The sequence below is a fragment of the Mixophyes fleayi genome, chromosome 5 (genome assembly GCF_038048845.1).
Source record: "Mixophyes fleayi isolate aMixFle1 chromosome 5, aMixFle1.hap1, whole genome shotgun sequence".
Classification (NCBI taxonomy): domain Eukaryota; kingdom Metazoa; phylum Chordata; class Amphibia; order Anura; family Limnodynastidae; genus Mixophyes; species Mixophyes fleayi.
In genome coordinates, this window is record NC_134406.1 from 231,185,831 (window position 1) to 231,206,551 (window position 20,721).

The 20,721-nt window shown below is 38.8% G+C and overlaps 1 protein-coding gene across 3 annotated transcripts in view; it reads right to left on the minus strand.

Annotated features, from left to right (window-relative positions):
- ARFGEF1 (ARF guanine nucleotide exchange factor 1) overlaps nt 1-18,047 on the minus strand; it is a 123,402-nt gene extending 105,355 nt beyond the window's left edge. For 2 of the 3 annotated variants that reach the window (XM_075213615.1, XM_075213614.1), the window contains exon 1: nt 17,690-18,046. In XM_075213615.1, coding sequence (XP_075069716.1) covers nt 17,690-17,786 — 97 coding nt within the window. In that variant the 5' untranslated portion in view covers nt 17,787-18,046. Of the gene's footprint in view, nt 1-17,689 lie in introns of all 3 variants that reach the window. The other variant, XM_075213616.1, reaches the window with a different exon arrangement.
- Between the last annotated feature and the right edge of the window lie 2,674 nt (nt 18,048-20,721).

Sequence of the window (20,721 nt, forward strand, 5' to 3'; positions counted from 1 at the left end):
ATATAATAAGACTCTGTTGGACTCAAAGAACCGGGGAACAAGTAAAAACAGCCGGGTGGACACCCAGGAAATAGGTGCTGGGGAGAACACTGCTTCCTACTGTCGAAGCCAAAGTCATCTGAGCAGTCACCAGGTTGCACATACTGCTCCAGGTTCGGGGGTAGGAGGGCTCAAGAAGCTCCAGGGACTGGGATTTCTCTCATAAGCGATGAGGAGGATCAATAGGTTTCCTGATTGGATATATTTATCACAGTTGATAGGTTATTTTAAAACTAGAAAGGTAGTGGAGGAACAAATAATCAGAATCTCTACATGATGGTTGTTATATTTTATATAAATAGGCCGAACCACTTCACATTAAAAGGCTGCAAAGGTCACTTGTCTGTTTTTCTTTGCACTTCAAGCGAATATGAGATTCACCCTACACACTGTTACACATGGAAAAGCGGATTGACTGAACCCCTGTGAAACAAGCCACAGTGAACACCCATTAATCCAAGACATATTCATCTCTCCTTAATTACAGGCTAAGATGCCTGACCTGCATTCATGTAATGGACCATAAGCTTGTTCTTTGTGTTATTCACAAACATTCATGTTCAATGTTCCATTCACAAACATTTCTAATCGGTGTTATTACTGTAAAACGTATATAGGCGAATACACCTACTGGGGTCCTGCTGGGTAACTGCATTTCCAATATGGTTATATTGTATTTTATCCAACAATAAACATATAAAATCTAGATGGAACCGAGGTTCACATAGAAATAGTAAGAAAAGCTGTATACAAGCTGAGTGTATCCTGACAACCCTGCAGAGTGTTTACCATGCATACATAATATCTGGCATTATCCATCAAACAGGCTCAGCGAGGGAAATCCTGCTTTAATGACTTTCTGCTCTAATGAGCAGCCTTAGTATACAAGAAAAAATATTCTGTTTTTCTAGTGAAATAATTGGATAAATACAGCAATGATGTAGGCTTGGGATACTACCGTTCTCACTAGCTTTTAAATTGGATAAAGCTGACACTATCCTTTGTTGATAATGGAGGCAACGAACCAAAATGGGGGGTAGATCAGTGTTATGGTTTTGTGCCATATTGCCATTATTATACATGAAAAAAAACAATTGTGCCAGAAAACAGATTAATTTGCATAAACAGCCCCAATAATGCAAACCCCCAAAATTGCGAAAATATGCACTGGAAAAAGATGCTGACCAATCCAATATATAGTTCGGTCACTATTTTAGAGATTTGGGGTTTCTACAAAATAAACATACAGCAAACATTAGCTAATATTGCCCAAAAATCATTAAGGAGCAGCCTCTAAAATAGGCCTTAAAAAAGGCAAAAAAAGAAACAATGCACTGGAATATGAACGAACAACAGACAAATCCAGTTTGCTGGGCTGTGCAGGAAAATATATACGAGGGTATAATGCACTGGCATGCCACCACACTGTATAAACGGATGTTGGGAAATGACTTGAATCTGGTTGATCACTGGAACACAGACAAGTAATATTCTGCAGTTTTGTTAATTGCACCCAAAACTGTGGATGAGAGATGCAGATATTGTACACATGTGTTAAATGTTTATTCCGTGCACAATAGTAAACACTCATTTCATCCTCCCATTCAAGTTTACAGGACTTTTTTTTGAGCTGCACCCACTCTGTGGAATTCCCTCCTTCGCGCAATAAGACTTTCTTCTGGTCTACAGACAATCATTCTCTGAAAACCAACCTCTTCAGGCAAGGTTATAATATTCCCCAACAACCCTCTTACCCCTCACTAGGTTACCCTATTACCACCTTTTACACAAGACAACAAACCCACTAACCCCAAACCAACACCGGCTGTGTGACTGGATCACATAGCATACAAATCACATTTTATCCTTTGCAATCTGGCTGGACCAATATACAGTATATAGATTTAACCTCATGTATCCGACTCCCATTGCCCCATAGATTGTAAGCTAGCGAGCAGGGCCCTCTTACCTCTTTATTTTACCCAGTATTGTTTATTACTGTTTACCCCCAATTGTAAAGCGGAATTTGTTGGGGCTATATAAATGATGATGATGAGGACTGTCTAGGATTTTTTTAAGCCACAATGATAACAATTTTTTACCTAGTTTGGCTTTTGATCCCTGCATAATGGCATTATCCTTACTTTCAAAAATTTGACACTCTGATCTTTTTTTTTGTATACTGAGGATAAAAGGGTCCACTTTCTACCCATAGTTGTAACTGTAACTTCAGCAACAAATCCCATTTGTACGGAACTTGGTGGCAATGGTTAAAATGGGGATACACACTGGTCTAGCCGGCAGCGGTGTTAAAGTCATATAGTGCCTCATTGGAGTGCCATTCTATACAATGTTATAGATCAACAAAACTGTGACAAGGCTATATAGTTAAAGAAAAAAAAAAAACATTTTGCAATGTAGCAATGCAGGACGCAAGATAGAAATAAATGTGCCACCCAAACATATTTTGGCGACTGGATCGTTTTAATAATCATGTCCGTATATCAACATGAACATGCATTTACTTTTATAATAATCTTACCTGACAAAGTTTAGAACTAGATTTAAATGTATTCTATCTACTGATTGACAACAGCAATAACTGCTACAAATGAAAGTCAAAGATATCAAACATCACAAAACCTAGTTGAACATTAATCTTTCAAAGTAACATTACTGCAGGCGGGCAATGAAGTGACAGATTAAGAGCCAAGATAAAAGTCCCGCTCTACATTATGAATAAAAGCCATGATGAACATCCACAAGACAATCACGGACTGTGGACTCGGATCCTGTGATAAAGGTTTTTCCATCCATTACCAGAAAGGACTATGCTGTAATGTATAAGATACACAATTATGTACAGTACCCACAGTCTCTGATCCAATATATCCCATAGAAACAGAACTACATTTGAAAGTATCCATTATGTTCTGAGAACAAATCTGATCACATCATAATAAAATGAAGTAAACCTGCAAGTTTAGGGTTGTGTCACACAAGCGCTTTTCAGTTTCAGAAGCGCTCATGCCTAATTTTGATAGCGTTTTTGTTGCAGCTCGAAAAGTGCATAGGTTTTAAATTTTGCGGCTTATAATGAGCGATTAAAACGCTCTGTCAGACAGGGTGCGCTGAAATATAATGTATCTCAATTGGAGAGTGTTTGTATTGAATGATAGTGTTTAAGGTGCTAGTGTGACATCCTCTCCATATTAGTCATAGAAATTAATTCTCTCCATTAGATGCTGCATTATAAACATGGACTGAAAACTGGCCGTGTGACACCACCAAAACCCAATTCAATCTCATCCCCACATCAGTATCTACAGTGATACTTAAATTAAAACATATGTATACCAATTATGTATATAAATATGTTATTTGTCTTTTTGCTGTTTTATGTTATTCAATCCATACTGGGGATGGAAGCATTTGTTCTTTGTACTCCATGTATGGCAATACATGGCTCTCCTGCTCCCACCCATATCACATTTCTGTATCCTATTTTACCAGCCTTGTGATACAAGTGGTCTTGTTTCACATTATATGATCCAGAGACAGGATTTGCCTGTAATCATATGGAGTATATTGGTTGTTTATGCTTGTCAGTGCAAAATACTAAGGAGGCAGAACTAATGCTTTTTTTACTGCTGTACATCAGAGACACAGGAACAATGGATCAGGTGGTTCATTTATCAACATGTAAATGGGTATTCAATCGAGCAGAAAAAACAACCATATGTCAGAACACTCACTGTTACTTACTGCACAGGTCTGAGAATTAATACGGTGACTCACGGATTTATTATATTTTAGAGAGAAAAAAAGGCCACTATTTGACCTAAATTTATAAATAATATCTGTATCATATATCAAAAACAGTATAATTGTCAAGCTGATAAATATACTTGAAATAAATGGGAGTGTTTATACATTACTAAGTGCTTCTATGTCCATCATGCCCTCACCTTCCTCTGCAGCAGGCTGTCATGTAAGAGGGAGGGGCTTCTCTAATGTAGTGCACAGAGTGACTCACTGCTTGCCAGTCTTTCAGGGAATCCACTTTGTGGATTGGTGGATTCATGTACAGACAGGGCCAATGATGTAAACAGAAGCTCAAAGTAGTATCAGACTTCTGACCCTTATCAGATCCCATTAGGACACTATTCTAAATATTTGGGGTGCGTGGAGGAAATGTTCATACCTGAACATTTATATTTTTAGTGGCTCTTTAATAAACTAATGTCCCATGCTTATAAAGCAAAAACATGAACAGATATTTTTATTAATAGACACAGCAACATTAGGAAGCTGCCTAAGGCACCGCAAATTGGGGGGCGCCACCATCGGGCTTTGAACAGAAGTCTTTATTTAATTCCAGCTGGCGCAAAGATTGACTCTATGGTGGCTGCAGGACCAGTCAGGTGCGCATGCTCTTCCCTGCTGACATCCATATGGAAGAAGGTAAGTGTGGGGGAGGACAGAGAGAAAGTTCTTAGGAGCATATTGAATTAGCTCTGGAGATCACGGTTATGCTCCAGAATGGCCCGCAAAGATAATCCACTGCAAAAACGCTGATTTCCCTTTGTCCCCCCATAGGGTTGCGAAAGAAAATCTGCGTTGTTGCGGTATTATATTACCTTATGTAATGCGCAGAAACGGGTGCTCCAGTTTCCTCCCACACTCCTAAAACATACTGGTAGGTTAATTGGCTGCTAACAAATGGACCCTAGTCTGTGTGTTAGGGACTTTAGACTGTAACCCCAATGGGGCAGGGACTGATGTGAGTTCTTTGTACAGCGCTGCAGAATAAGTGGCGCTATATAAATAAATGGCAATGATGATGATGATGATGAAGAAGAAGAAACAATCTCCACAGCTAATTGAATATGCCCCTTAATGTTTTGGGATGGAGGCCTGGACTATTAAATAAAGGTAGGATGACATTTCACTGCTCAAAACAAAATACAATTACATGTTATAAAATAAGTTTTGTAATCTTAGTGGGTGTTTATGATATTTAAGTTCTATTTAAACTGTATACAATTAAACAGTACATTAGTATTTAGTAGAAACAATGATAAATTATGCATTATGATTTTCCACATTGCTGATAAATGACTCCACTTGGAATGACTAATGTGATTGTGTAAATGGGATTATCAGGTTTTTACAATTGATGCTGTAGGGAAGTCACCAGCCGCATTTCTAAATATTGTGTTTTCAAAAGTAACTCAATGCTGACATCTGCATAAAGGATTTTGTTGATTAATTTAGAGATATTTCTTGGAATCTTAGCAACAACTTTATCAAAGAAGTAATATAATGTATTCCTCAGCTTTTGGACTAGTTTTGCAAATCATTTAGTGGTGGGTGGAACATATCCATGTAATAGTGGAGGCTATTTAATTGATAGTGGGGGGTATTTACTATAAAAGTTAGGTCATTGTGGTGCCTATTAATTTAAATTGGGGTGATGGACTATAAATTTATAGTACTGGAATGATTTGGGGGCTAATAATTCAATGTGGGGCTAGTTTATGGGGGAAAGAAATCTATTTATTAAATGTGAATACTAATTATTTAATGGCAGGACTGTTTGGGATGGAAATAGGTCAATTTATTAAATGTGACAACTATTAACTTAATGTCGGTGCTCACTGAAGGAAAATAAGTCTATTAATAGGAGTACTATTAATTTAATGTCAGGGCAGGTTGGGGTAAATAGGTATATGAATTAAATATGATTTAAACTAAATTAAGCTTGGGACTAGTTGCAGGGTGAAGGAGGCCTAATTATTAAATGTGGATGGTGTTGATTTGGCGGGAGAAAGGACAAGAAGGTTCGGTCATTGTTAAAGTTTCCATATTTTATGTACCTGTCTTTTTTCCTAAACAGGTTCCCAACATTCCAGGATCCCAACAAGCAGCAAACTGATAAGACCCCAGTAGACACAGGTAATGAAAGCTGCAAAAACAGGTAGGAGAGAGCAGGACAGTCTGCCAACTAATCTGATTATCGTGGGGCAGTCCTGTTTATGGGTGACAGCCCCGCTCAGTGAAGACTTTGTCCTCACTGCAAGGTCAGTATGTCCTGCTTCACACTGCTCTGCTTGTAAAGGGCAAGTTGCGTGCACATAACAGTAGTGCATGCAGCATTGCCCATGTATCTGGAGGGGATAGGAAGGGGTTGTAGAGCAGCCTAGCACTGTATATCTATAACCACTCCCTTGCATAATGTAATAATGTAGACATGCACATTCTGGCAGCATGGCATGGAAACCCCTATCTACAAATCCTGTTTCTGAGACAAGTGTGTGTGAGGGGTTGTGAAGAGAATATTGGGGGTAGTAGGGGCATATATATATATATATATATATATATATATATATATATATATATATATATATAATTTGTGTGTTTGTGCAAAGCTAACAAAAGCCAATGAAGCTCCAATCACAAACCAGCATCCTCACACAATATGGATAAAAGTGTGGACAAGTACAAACATAAATTAACCTGTAAAAAATCTGATTTAAAACGAAAAAATGTTATAGGTACAATGAGATCCATAAACAATAGAGTATTTTACTGTCATTCCCTTTGTCTTTGCTCATTTTTGGAAGTGGAGTGTGTGTGTGTTATCTGTTGGCTCGACATCTGCAGTGCGTGGGGAGAGGGTCAGGTGTGGTTGGTTCTGATCCTCTGGTTGGTCCAGTGAGCTGCCCAGTACAAAGTGGTGGGAACTGGTCCCAGAGTTCTAGTAAAATGTTATATAACCACCTCTGGACATGGATTTGACCACAATTCACAATCTACTACATTATTGCGAACTAAGTGATATATATTTTTTGCTCACAAGTGTCCTCCTCCTCCACTGCTTTACATTCTGAAGTTACCAGATGCACGGTGATCCTGCTGTTTAACCTGGGAGACATGTGATACAATCACTATCTAATGGCCAAAATGCAGTAGAACAAGTGGTTTGGCCTGTCATCTGGATCACCTTTGTACAGCTGGCAGATTACCGAATACACAGGCTGAAAGCGGTCATCTTCCGACCACATTGTCTCAAGATGCCGAATAACACGATAAGGTTCAATTTAACCATTGTTGTACACTGTACATGCCTTGAGACCATACATGCTGCAATATAAGGTCAACTGCTAAATACCGCCGGTAAGATTATAAAGTGTGAGATCAGCTGAACATAATTTCCTCTGTAGTTGGCAATAATGAGAGTTCCAAATAACAACAGAAAACTTGTTTTGGAGTAAATTATATTGCCTATTAACCTGCCTAACCTTGTGACCATGCCACATTGTACTGAACTTGGCTTTACATTCAAAGTTTTATTGTCCAGGGAGTTGTGGCTGTCAATCATTCAATAGTTTTGCCCGAGTAACATTAGGGTGACATACACAAAAGTCAAAAAGATCATCACAAGGTAAACAGCAGGAAGTACCGGGATCACATATCTAAAGTAAACTCGTCCTCAGTACACACTGAAAGTTTTTCTAATGGGTGATGAACCTTGAATGTTCCGTTTTCTATTTTTGGTCTACAATCTATTAGAAAAAGTGCCAATGTCTACTGAAGATTATTATAGAGATCAATGATCCTTATACCTACAGCGATTCAAGGTGCTTTAGTTCTAAGAAGTAATGGAATGAACAATGTACAATGCTGAAGGGCTGAATAGGTATCATGAGCCCTGTAACCTTGTCATCTAAAATTATGTAGCTTATACCAAAAGGTACTGGGTTATTTTCTTTAAACAACAATTAATGTACTCTTTGATTAGGCCCATAAAACTTCAAACCAACTCCAGAAATCAATATTTCTCGCCTTGTTTAAAATGTCCAGCTTGAAATGAGTAAAATCTTCCTATGAACCAGGAATTCATAGCATGAAAATTGTGTAATGTGTATAAAAATGGAACGGTTCTGTGAGTGTGACAGATTCTATGACGACTGTGGATTAAGATTCAGGGACTTCGGCCACCCATGGCAGAAAAAGTTGAAAAACTGAAGGGAAAGTGTTTGTATAAAAATACCTACATTTCTTATAACAGTCTGCTCTAGGCTAGGAGACATATTTCCAGGTTTAAAATGTTGAAGTATCTTAAACTTATAGCAGACACTCCCTGTACCAGTAATATTTCTACAGTACAATCAATGCTGGTACTGTACCCTGATGCATAAGAACAGCCTGCTTGTGTGATTATTTATAGGACTCATTGTTACCTTTGCCCCTGTCTCTTACCACCATAGGTATACTCCTTATAACTATAGATGATAGCTTGCACATCATCCTTACCCTTATTGTCTGCATGGCTTATTGTGAACTACTAGTCTGACAAATTCTTTCCCACTCGAATTACCAAAATGACTGAAAGACATTACCCGGTGTCTACAAGGGTAAATATCACATAAATAATGAATTAATGTGTACCCGTCATCTACAGACAAAAGATAACGAAATAAAGAAGGCTGGTCTTTGTAGTCAATAATGCGATATAACCCACACAGTAAATCTGCCAAATAATTTTCTGCTCTTACTCAGAAGATTGAACTACATTCAAGATTTAATCAGCAGTACAAAAAAAACCAACCAATTTTCCTATTAGTGTTGCAGAAAATCAAATTAATTGCAACTGGTGATGCATTTTAGGGAGTTTACAAATCCAAAACTCAAATATAAATAGCCCACAAGGCTTCATAAAGCCAGAACCAGTGTTTCCCAGTGTGGTGTGGAAGATTAAAGCAGTCACATAATCCCCTCCCCCCCACTTCCCTCTCTCTCTAAAATTATTACCAAAACTCAATGAAGCTTCAAAATGGAAACATTTGGCTACGAACTATGTTTTTTTTAAAAGAACTATAACCCATTTCAAATATTAACATTTCTATTGTTCAAAGCACTTATTTTGTAGCATTTTTGCCACTCCTGCCTAAAACTTTTGCACAGTATTGTGTACTCTATATCTATATATATATATATATATATATATATATATATATATATATATATATATATATATATATATGCGCAAATATATTATTCCAATTTTTTACTTTTTTTTAGAAAACGTGGGTGTTCGTCTCTAACTACTTTCAAATCTCCAACAATATATAAATGGCACACCCTCTTTTCAGGGAGAGAGTATATAAAAACAGCACAGATAGCCCGACACTGATTCCAAGTCATGCCATGTAATGCCCTCTTGCTAACAAGCGTTCCTTAGGCAGGGGAGCAGTCACCCGCCACAGAGAGAACATAATGAAGCATGTGGATCAACTCAGAAGCTGTGTCATGTAATTGTCCTCAGCACACACTCTTTATGTCGTCTCCTGACCAAAGAGGGGCATTGAGGGACCAAGTTTTATTTTTTTCCTACATATGCATAGTGTGCAAGCCACTATGTTAAAAAAAATGTTTTAATTGAAGAGAACATGTCCGCTTTGGGTTCAACCTGAATTACTGATTATAAATATTAGGTCAAAATGGGAGCAGCTACTGCTGGAACCAAGCTGTCAGTGAAAGTCTTGCACTAAATCACTTTGTTCGGAAATAGTTTGATTTGTTTCCGGGGCATTTGATCAGAGAATGCACGTGTGCTTTGTGTTGATTGTGTTGCGATATACTTTCTTGGGGGAAAAAGCTGTATACTTTTGTTTATATGCCCGATCACTGTAGCAGACCTTAAATATCTGGGATAATTATATTTAGGGGAATGTTACATTTTGGCGTATATTCCTGGGCTGTACTAATTGCTTATTTTTTTGGCAAATATTCGCTAAATAAATCACATAATAAAATATATTTTATTCCAATATGCTACCAAAAGAAAGTACAGAAAAGAAAAACAATATAAAAAGCGCTTGGAAAGAAAAAATGTATACTTTATGTTATACTACCACATCCCCAAAACAAACTGGTGTGGTCAAAAAACGTCCAATAATTCGGTTGTAATAGTTTCTTTCGCTTCTTTGTATTGAACAGAACATACAGCCCAACTTCTTACCACGGGACAAAACTGGCCGCTGGTGGGACAGAGCAACTAACAAGGCTCTCCTGCCTAAATCAGGACACTTGGGAGGGCACTTTGCTGTTTCTTTACAAATAATACAATTATTATCCGGAATGTTGAGGATTGTTATGTAATTTGTAGCACTGTGCATATAATCTACTAAAATACATTTTAAAATTTCCCTTATTTTCCAACACTGTCCCAGTCATTATATTGTTTAGCTGAGCCACTCATAATAACTGTAGAAGGAAACACTTGTGTATATGACATCCCCTAAATGCAGCAAAAATTTGGAATTTGGGAACTTTCTGGATAATGGGTTTCCAGATAAGGGATCCCATACCTGTATACAAACCTGTCATTGTAAACACTTGGGCAGGGACATCAGTACCTTCTGTCTATGGGGCATATTTAACAAATCACGGTAGTGCACTATTGTGCACTTACCGTGGAATTAAAGTCCCGATGTGTCCTCCCCAAATTTATTAAAGGTGCATTGCAGCAGATATCATGGATATCTGCTGCTTTGCACTCCTGATCGTTTTTGCAAGCAGTCACCATTCAACAGAATGGTGACTGCTCTCGCCGCAATCTAACAAGTCCCGAAAAAAAATTTTTTTTCGGGAACTTGTCTTGATAATGTACGCCAGCTGAAGCTGGCGTACATCATCCGAATTGAAGACATCCACTGCTGTCAGCTCTGCTACGAAGAGCAGAGCTGGACAGCGCATGTGTGGAGGGATCACATGATCCCTCCCTGTCACTCAGCACGCTCACTCTGCAACGATAGTTGCAGAGACAGAGTGGGGACTTTGTGCGCATGTGCACTGCACATGCGCAATTGAAGGAAGAAGAGGAACGAAGAGGAAGGTAAGTGTGATTTTTTCTATCACAGAAACAGCAGTTTTTCGGAACTGCTGTTTCTGTGTTCCTTTTTAATAAATGTGAGAAATAGTTCAATCCTTATCCTTGCGATAAGGATTGATAACTATTTCTCACTTTTGCCGATTAATGATAAATGTGCCCCTATGACATTGTTTGTATCATTATCTGCTCAATGTACAGCACCACCTTATATGTTGCCACTTTATAAATAAAAGATAATATATACACAATTGTAAATGTATTTGCACAGCCATACATGCTAGTATGTAACATAGTTACATAGTTAATGAGGTTGAAAAAAAAGACACCAGTCCATCAAGTTCCACCTATTTTGGATCTCCTGCGATCCCTCTCTTATATTTGTAAATGGTCCAAATGGAGCAACCGTCAATCTGTTTCATCGGATAAAATATGTTCTGACTCAATATTGCAGTCCTATTTCTGCCTGGATCCACTATTATCCTTCATTTTAATTAACGGTCGTAACCCTCAATACCATTTTCCGCTGAAAATTTGTTTAACCCTTTCTTGAACATAGCAAATGAAAATGCCTACACAACCTTGCCTTGCCTGGCTGTGAGTTCCATAACTTGACTGCCCTTACTGTAAAGAACCCCTTCCTTTAACTGGTTGTGAAACTTCCTCTTGAGAAATGTAATTTTGCTAAGCTGACGCCATCTTGTTGCCTTATAGCCATTTTGTTCTGTTATAGCTTAAATACAGATTAGATGCACCTATTTTGTAGGAGTAATTCATCATTTGCAAGAATATGCTTATAACCTTGGACATAGCAGACAGGAGTTAAGCCACCCCCCCTGGAGAGTTTTCCTGTTCATAATGAGAGACTGTATTAACATCTGTGTAAAGGGAGCCTGAGTGGTTAAAACCTTTTGGGGCGTAGTTTTCTGTCATACGTGATTTTTGCTATATAGATAGGGACTTGTAACTAATAAAGCAGAGTACACTCAAACCATGCAGTGTATTTAATTGTCTCCAGCTGATGATCTCATAACTGATAGACTGACACTTACAGGTGAACAATCTGAATTAGATTCGACACTCTAACCTTAGTGGATGATCATGTGTCCTGTGTACAGTCCTTGGGGTAAAAAGTTCCCACAAAAGTTCTCTGTATTGACCCTTAATGTATTTGTACATAGTAATCATATCCCCTCTTACTCTTATTTTCTAAAGTAAACATGGCTAAACTGGCTAACCTTTTGTCATGATTTAATGATCCATACCCTTTATCAATTTTGCCGCTTTTCTCTGAACCCTTTCTAGTTCCAAAAGGTCTTTTTTATAGAGTGCTGCCCAGAACTGTACTCCATATTCAAAATTAGGTCTTACCAACGAATTATATAGTGGCAAAATTACACTGTCTTCCCTTGCATCTATGTCCTTATTTATGCATGCCAATACTTTATTGGCCCTTGCAGCTGCTGCTTGACATTGAGCACTATTGCTTAGTCTACTGTCTACATGCACTCCCAAATCCTTTTCCATTATAGATTCCCCTAAATTTATCCCATTTAATTTATAGATTACGTCCTTGTTTTTGATCCCTAATTGCATAACCTAACATTTATCCATGTTAAACTTCATCTTCCATTTGGCCGCCCAATCCTCAAGTTTATTCAAGTACATCTGCAGAGAAACTATGTATAGCCCTACTATTTTTTTATTTATATTTTTACATCAGAAGAACCAAACATCATGGGGGTAATTTGACAAGCCTGCCGTTCTATGTAGCATACAACACATATACACTGTCTAGACTGCAAATAAGCCTCAATGCAAATATACAGAGCTGATTTTCTGTAACCAAATGCTGTCAATATGTACAAACATCAATATTGTGAAGGATACAAAATGTTTGTACTCAGCACTGCAGCTTTCAATAAGTGGTTATATTATAAAATATTCAGTACACACAAACACACCAATGCAATTATTTCTTATAAAAGCTGAAACTTTCTACTATGCAGAATAATTACACACAAGACATCCCATAAGACTATAATGCGTCCGCCCATATTCCTCCACATGCATCAATTTTCTCCCGTTGGTAGTCATGTTAATGATTTAGAACTACATTTCACAGGATTTCATTAGTGTTGGAGTTACAAGCTGCATAAACAGCCCAATCCTCCAAAGGTTTAGACATGTTTACTGAACTATGGAGTCACAGAGCAATGTGCCACTCTTCATGGCTCAAAAAGCGCTTAATTCAAGAAAGACATACATTGATCTTGCTGAGGATGCCGCAAAAATAAGTAATTATACATGAATTATTCTCAGCGATCGTTACTCACTATTCCTAACACCCAATGTATGGGCCAAAGGATTTCTAATCACCAGTTTTAGCCAAAGAAACTTACAAAGGCACACTCTTGGCTCATACCTATATAGACATAAGCAATGACAGTGTGCAAAAATAAAATAAGTACTGGTTATAATGCTGCAGCACTGTACTTTTTAAAGGAACATAAAAAAGAGAACTCTATTATTTATCAGTATACAATAATATTGAAGAGTGGGGCTGCCAGGTCGCCATGGTGCCTAAAACTTGGTCTATGGCACCTAACCCCTGGGGAGCCTTTCCCACCGTGAATCAGGACATTTGTTCCAAGCGCTACTGTATCATGTTGTACATAGGTTCTGTAACAAGCTTTCATCGTCACCACCATTTATTTATATAGCGCCAACAATTCTACAGTGCTGTACAGAGAATATTTGTAATTCACATCAGTCCCTGCACCTTTGGTGCTTACAGTCTAAATTCCTTGACACACATACAAACTAGTGGTAATTTTGTCAGCAGCCATTTAACCTATATATTTTGGGAGTGTGGGAGGAAACCAGAGCATCCGGAGGAAACCCACAAAAACATGGGGAGAACCTACAACCTCCACACATATAAGGCCATAGTTGGAAATCAAACTCTTGAGCCCAGTGCTGTGAGGCAGAAGTGCCAACCACTAAGCCACCGTGCTGCCCAAGCTCTCTGATCTGACCGCTAACAACGGCACGGTATTCTGGAGAGCCACATTTAAACTTGCTCAGAGGATCAAGTGGACTTAGGGTTTGTGATGACACGGAAGTACTCAGGGTAACTCATGTGTAAATGTGGAGTAGCAGCATGTCTGTGAAAGGGAGCAGTTTATAATGGAGGGGATAATAATAATAATAATAATAATAATAATAATCATAAAAAAGGATGAGGGAGATAATGGTAGGATGTCAGGTTAATAATGATACAGCACACTAGAGGGATTAATAATGATTGGTGCAGGGGTTAATGAAGATGTAGGAAGGAGGGATTAAGGAAGACTGGTGATGAGGGGGTTAATGATGGCATTGTTGATTGGGGGGGGGGGGTTATTAAGACTATAATGGAGATAAAGGGAGCAGGTGATGATGATAGTGATGAAGGATACATTTTGAAAGAGGGATCAGGCAGAGAGGATGATCATGAGAGGCCAATGGGATGGACAAGGGGTAATTATCAGATGGGAATAAAGGAGAGCGATGAAGAGGAGGAGTGCAGTAGAGATAGAGCAGAGTTATGCTGTAGGGTGAAGGGGGTGTAATGTCTGTAAGAGAGGTGAGCTGTGTGTAACAAAGGCTGGGGGTTGTGTGTGCAGCCCCCTAGTTAATGTAGGAATTCAAACTTGCCATTGAACTCAAATCTTTAAAATATATGATAATCATAACAATAGCCATATGTATTCTCTACTTGTGGAGTTATTTCTAAACCTCTCTTCCTATCTTAGCATTATTGCAATCCACCTGCACACTGAGCATGAGAGTAGCTGATAAAATCAGCATTGTTTGCTTGGCTCATTCCCGGGCCTCATAAAGCCTTTATTCCCCTGTCCTGCCATTGTAACTCTCTCCCCTCCGTACAGAGCACCTCTGACTGCAATACCTGATACCAGGCATGAATTTTAAATGACAGTAGATCACTGCATGCCCCTTTGTTCCATCTCCTCCTCCACCCCTATCTTATTCCCTTTGCTGACCAGCTTCCTTTCTCCTGGGTCTGTCATGTTGTGTCAGAGACAATACGGATACATAAACAAGGTGTATATATTTCTGTACAATACGAACAAGTCTGCATAGAAGCAATAAGGCCTCACAAAAACACATTTGACACACTGCTTACAAGACGTATTTCTGTCTTCAAGTGTAATGCAGAAAGTATTCATTCGCAGCAGAGATAATAGCTAGATGGAAGGATTGGCAGGAACACAAATACTTCTTGCTAGTTTCTTTACCTCAGACAGAACAAATGCATTCTGTGTAAACAGTCACCCAGGGGTTAAACCTACCTATACATACAGAAAGTCGCTTGGTCATAAAGTAAACTGGGTCTTAGGTGAGCTATTATACTAAAACTATCCATAGCAATCCAGCTTACTCATCACAAAGCTCTGCTCTACCTGTTACCTGAGGCCATTAAAGGTTAACACCCACGTACACCTTCCCTCTGTCTGTACGTCATATCCGCAGAATTTGGAAGCAGGGTGTGGAGACAGGTATGTATCTCTTAACAAGAACTTGTCTGTAACATGGCACACAACTATATAAAGATTAAGTATCTATTTTTATTATGCTGAAGAAATCAAAACCATAATCTTGTAGTAGTGTGCAATGCTTCTATCAGTCCACATTTGTGTTGGTAATGTACAGTAACACTCTTTTTCATTAATAACCCCCCCCCCCCCCCCCCCGTACTGTTATTTCAGTTCCTTTCCTCTTTATAAGCAAACCTTGCTTTCATTTGCATAACCAATGAGAAGACTCAGTCAAGTGAGTGTGCATCCTCAGCCAGAACACATCTATGACCCTCATCTCACCAGCATTGTATTCAGTGGTACACCACGGACAAGGGGCAAAGCTAAGACATCAACTATTTATTAAAACTAAATGAAGACATACTAATAATATTCAAATATGCAATAATATTTTTCTGCTAAAATTAGAGGGAAGGCATATGAAACGTGTTTACCTGTCCAGTAAACTAACTTAAAGACACTACAGGGAGTCATTTGGAGCCTAAAGTGGCAAGTAACAGAAAATGTTATTAGCATAGATTTAATACTTATATACAATACCAATTATTGATAGTGATGAAATGTAGCATTCCAAATTATTTCAGCAATATTAACAGGTGCAGAGGATTAGTATACTACACTCTCTTGTGATGTCAAAATCATTTAAGATGCTAAACCTGATGATTACCCAAATATTTTAAAAGGGTTTGTACACATTTCTGTTCCCTGCTATTTAGATACACCATACCCCGTCATCTATTAACGGACTGTAGACATTCAGCGACAGCCAAGACACTAGCATTGGGCTAGAGACACAAAATCCTGTTCAGTATGTAAGTAGTGAACAGAGCTCCTGAACAGACTGCATTCAGAGACCATACACACCACCTGCCTTGGCTGTTTGAATAGCTAGGACAGGTTGGGTTCAGCAACAATGACAACTCAGTCCTCGCTTGGATGTCAGTACTGCAGGGCTCGTTGCTACATTCCAGTAATGGTGGAGAACCAAGAGAAGAAGGGGACACGACAATAGTAGTACATGGATGGAGATTTACCTCACTAGCATGTAAATTTTACATATACAACTGAGTATGGCTTTTCATATTGGATAATCTGCATCACAGATACAGTGGCCCTTTAAAACAAAAACCACCAAATAAAAGTAATAGATTTCCTTAGCCCAAGCCAAACAAAGTAACGATGGATGCTTAACCTCAATAATATTTTGAGCAAACGGCGTTCTGCATGGTCTATAGAAAAGTAGAGATCTTAATGAAAGTACAGAGGATGTTGTGAAACACGTTATGGCCAAACAGTAATAAATCTAGCAAGACTGTGCTGTCTACTAGTTTAAATTATCTATATGGTACAACACTAATGGATTTAAATTAACCAATCCAATGCCAAAGAACCTAAGCAGTGTAAGGAAATAAAGGTATTTTACGTTTACTTTAAACAGGGACGAGATAAGAATCAACCATTATATGTACTTTTTGTCTCCACCATGTGTAACATCTTATAATTGAGCATAAGGGATCACATACTTCCCTTATGTATAAATACTTCTGGGCAGCATCTACTTCAGACATAGGCCCAACCATTGTGTTACCCCAATGATATTGCTTTCAGAGGTCTGTCTTAATGAACAGGTTTTACTACTTACAAACTGTCACATCTTAGGCTATTGTCATCAATTGACATTACAAGTCACAAAGTGACTGTTACATGGACATGCCCATAACATTATGAATTCCACATACAATAGTCTATGTGGCTGCACTACAGCCCTAGCTCTCTTCAAAATGTGAACAATTTCCACAACATAGACTTTCATTCATTGTCAGTCACACAATGCACTCTCCAAATCATAACTGGTGCATTGCAACTATGTGTCAGTCAGATGTGACCATCACCCATACACAGTAGCATACACTGAATTACACACTGTGCAAAGTGCCAAACACTAATAATATTAACCAGACTGATGTATCCTCCTGTCACACACAAAGCCCCTCCTCACGTCAGTCAGACCTCCGCCTGTCAGTGATCTCCTCCTATCACACACTGCCATGCACTGTGCATAATGTCACCTATTAGCACACACAGTATCATCCATTGTCACAGACACACACAATGAACCCATCCCAGATCACTGTCACCGTGCAGCTCTCACCTAGCGCCACCTCGCAGGCTTTGCGCAGCTGGCTGTGGTGGGCTCTCTTCACCTCCTTGTCGCTCAGGATCTTCTCCAGGGCTCTGGTTAAGAACATTGTTATTATTGAACTGTGTGTAATCCACCTCCTCGGGTCTGAGGTCTCCGAGTCAGGAGCTGGCGTTAAATCCCCGGCTAATGTCCGACAGTCTCTGGGGCTGCAGGTGGAGGCCGCCCCATCACCTGTCACCCGCGGGTGGCTCTGTGGCCGACGCTAAGTCCGTCACCCAGGGAACGGCAGGTTAATGTGACGGTGCTCAGCTGCTCAGGGAAGCTCGGCTCTTCTCGCCATGTTGGAAGGAAGCGACGTCAGGAACAGACCCGCCCAGAGTAGATACTGCAGCAACACCCGGGGGAGGGACGGGGGAGCTGAGGAGGTGGAGGGCGCAAGGTGGGAGTGAGGAGAGGGCGAAGTGTGGTTTTCCCAGTGCTGTAATGTCATGAAGACAGTCCTGTATATGTATTATACATAAGAGCAGCATATGACATGTGCCCTTCTTATACTTTCATCCTAGGCCTAACACCAATCTGCTGACATGGTTTTATTCTGCACAGGTTACACTGGAAAGTCTGTAAAACTTTATGTGTTGCTTAAATAGATTACAATTTAAAAACAAAAACTAATTGAAAGCTGAAGTTGTTTTATTTCTAATTAAACATTTCTAACTATAGATAACTTAAAGACCTCATTCCATACTTGCCAACTCTCCCTGAATGTCAGGGAGACTCCCTGAAATAGGGGTGATCTCCCTCACTCCCTGGAGAGTCTGGCATTCTCCCTGAGGCTGAGCCAGTACAAGATGTGGTTTGGCTTCGCCATCTGTGGCATGATGACACAGTTCAGAAATTGTGTCCTATGTCCATGTATTGATGCCTATGGAGGTGGCCATTTTCATGGAGACCAAGATTTAATCAAAGATTGACAGGTAAGACAACATGACTACAGTAATGGAGACAGAAATGTAAAAGACGCTTCAGTCTCTAGAGATTCATTAGCTGCTTTTCTTTAACACATAGTTGCCTACTCTGGGAGACTCCCGCATTTCTGGGAGATCTCCCGGTTCTCGCCCCGCAATAGATAAGTGGCTGGGGTGAGGCTTAATGATGCAAATATTGTGTCATCTTAGCCCTGCCCCTGCTATAATTGGCCAATATTGAGACAATCATTTAGGGGGTAGGGCCAAAATAATGTTATTCGTCAAGCCGTGCCCCCACACAGAGCCGTAACTTAGAATTCTAGCGCCTGGGGCGAGAAAGACAAATGCCGCCCCCTTAGCCCTCAATTTTAACCAAATTAACCTAAAATATTCCTAAATTGCGCCCCCCTTAAGCGTTGCGCCCTGGGCGGTTGCCCCTGTCGCACAGCCCTAGTTACGGCCCTGCCCCCACATGCCCACCTCCCCCAGGACCCATAGATTGTAAGCTTGCGAGCAGGGTTCTCTTACCTCTCTGTCTGTATGTATTACCCAGTATTGTTTTATTAATGTTTGTTCCCAATTGTAAAGCGCTACGGAATTTGCTGGCGCTATATAAATAAGTTTTGATGATGATGATCTCCCTGAAGCCAACAAGGAAAAGTTGGCAAGTATGTCTAATGTATAGGCCGGAATTTATTGAAGTGAGGTTACATCAAACCTCTATTTTTTATGGGGTTGGATGTGCAGTATACCAAAGGCAAACCCTTACATCAAACAGCATGAATTAAAATCACCACAGGTCAGATCGCAATGTATAGTATATAGGCTACTAATGGGTGAAATAATCAGACGTCAAGAACTGAACTACCACTGCTATGCGAACAATACTTAATTGTACCTGTACGTTGCTCCTGGTACTAAGCGAATATTAACCACTGAGTGTATTTTTATCACAATGATTTTCATTCCCTATAGCAGCAGATCGTAATGACAAGAAATGTAACATTGTGACCATTTATCAAAAGTGTTCAGCCAGAATAGCACCCCCAATGAATGGCTATCACGGCAGACACATCTTACCCGATCACAGCTTGCTTCCTGGACTTGCAATGACAACTGTCTGTTGAATATTCATCTGCGTATGCTACGTTCGAAAACTTTGGGCATGTGCATTAACAGCAAAGCACAACTCACTTGCAGAGAACTGAGCAGCAGACAGGACAGAGAGTACCGCTTCAGAGCCCCGTGACCCTCCCAAAAGGACTGGAAGAGTCACAGGGAGCTTATTTAAGTTTATAATTATTTTAACAATATGGTGTAATAATATGGTGCATATGAATTAGTTATTGTTATAAGCACAGGGGCAAATTCGTGTGTGTGTATGTATATATATATATATATATATATATATATATATATATATATATATATATATATGTATATAAAACAGTAAGTATTGGCCACAAGTACAGGAGAAGCACAATGCATTATAATATATAACTAATATATGGCTTAATCCTAGCTTTATTTTTTTATTAGATTCTCTTGTTAAAAATAAATTAAAATCGAGTTACATCAGTAAGTTAGTAGCACAGGGTCAGTCGATTTATTAAAAATATAATTATGGGCCGAATTTGTGATTTGATTTTAACTGGTGCAAGTTTTTTTTTTTTTTTTAGTAAATAATAATTTTATGGGTCAAATAGAAGAACATTTGCTATCATGACCACCATACACTATTTATATGTTTAAAATTCTATAAAGTACAATGTTCTGATTGTACTATATTAGTACAGGGATAAATGATTGTAATATAATAAGAATATTAATATGAGAAAAATTGTTTAATATCTTGTAAGAGCTTATTCGACAAATGGTTTAGTGCAATAATAATATTATAGCCTAATACATTATTGAGTGTTGTAGACTGACACATACTATTTTAAGTTATAGGGGCAAAAATTATATAGATGTGTGTATATATATATATATATATATATATATATATATATATATATTATCAAAATGTTTTTATGGGTTATGATTTGTGGAAATAATTGTGATATTTTTCTGTAA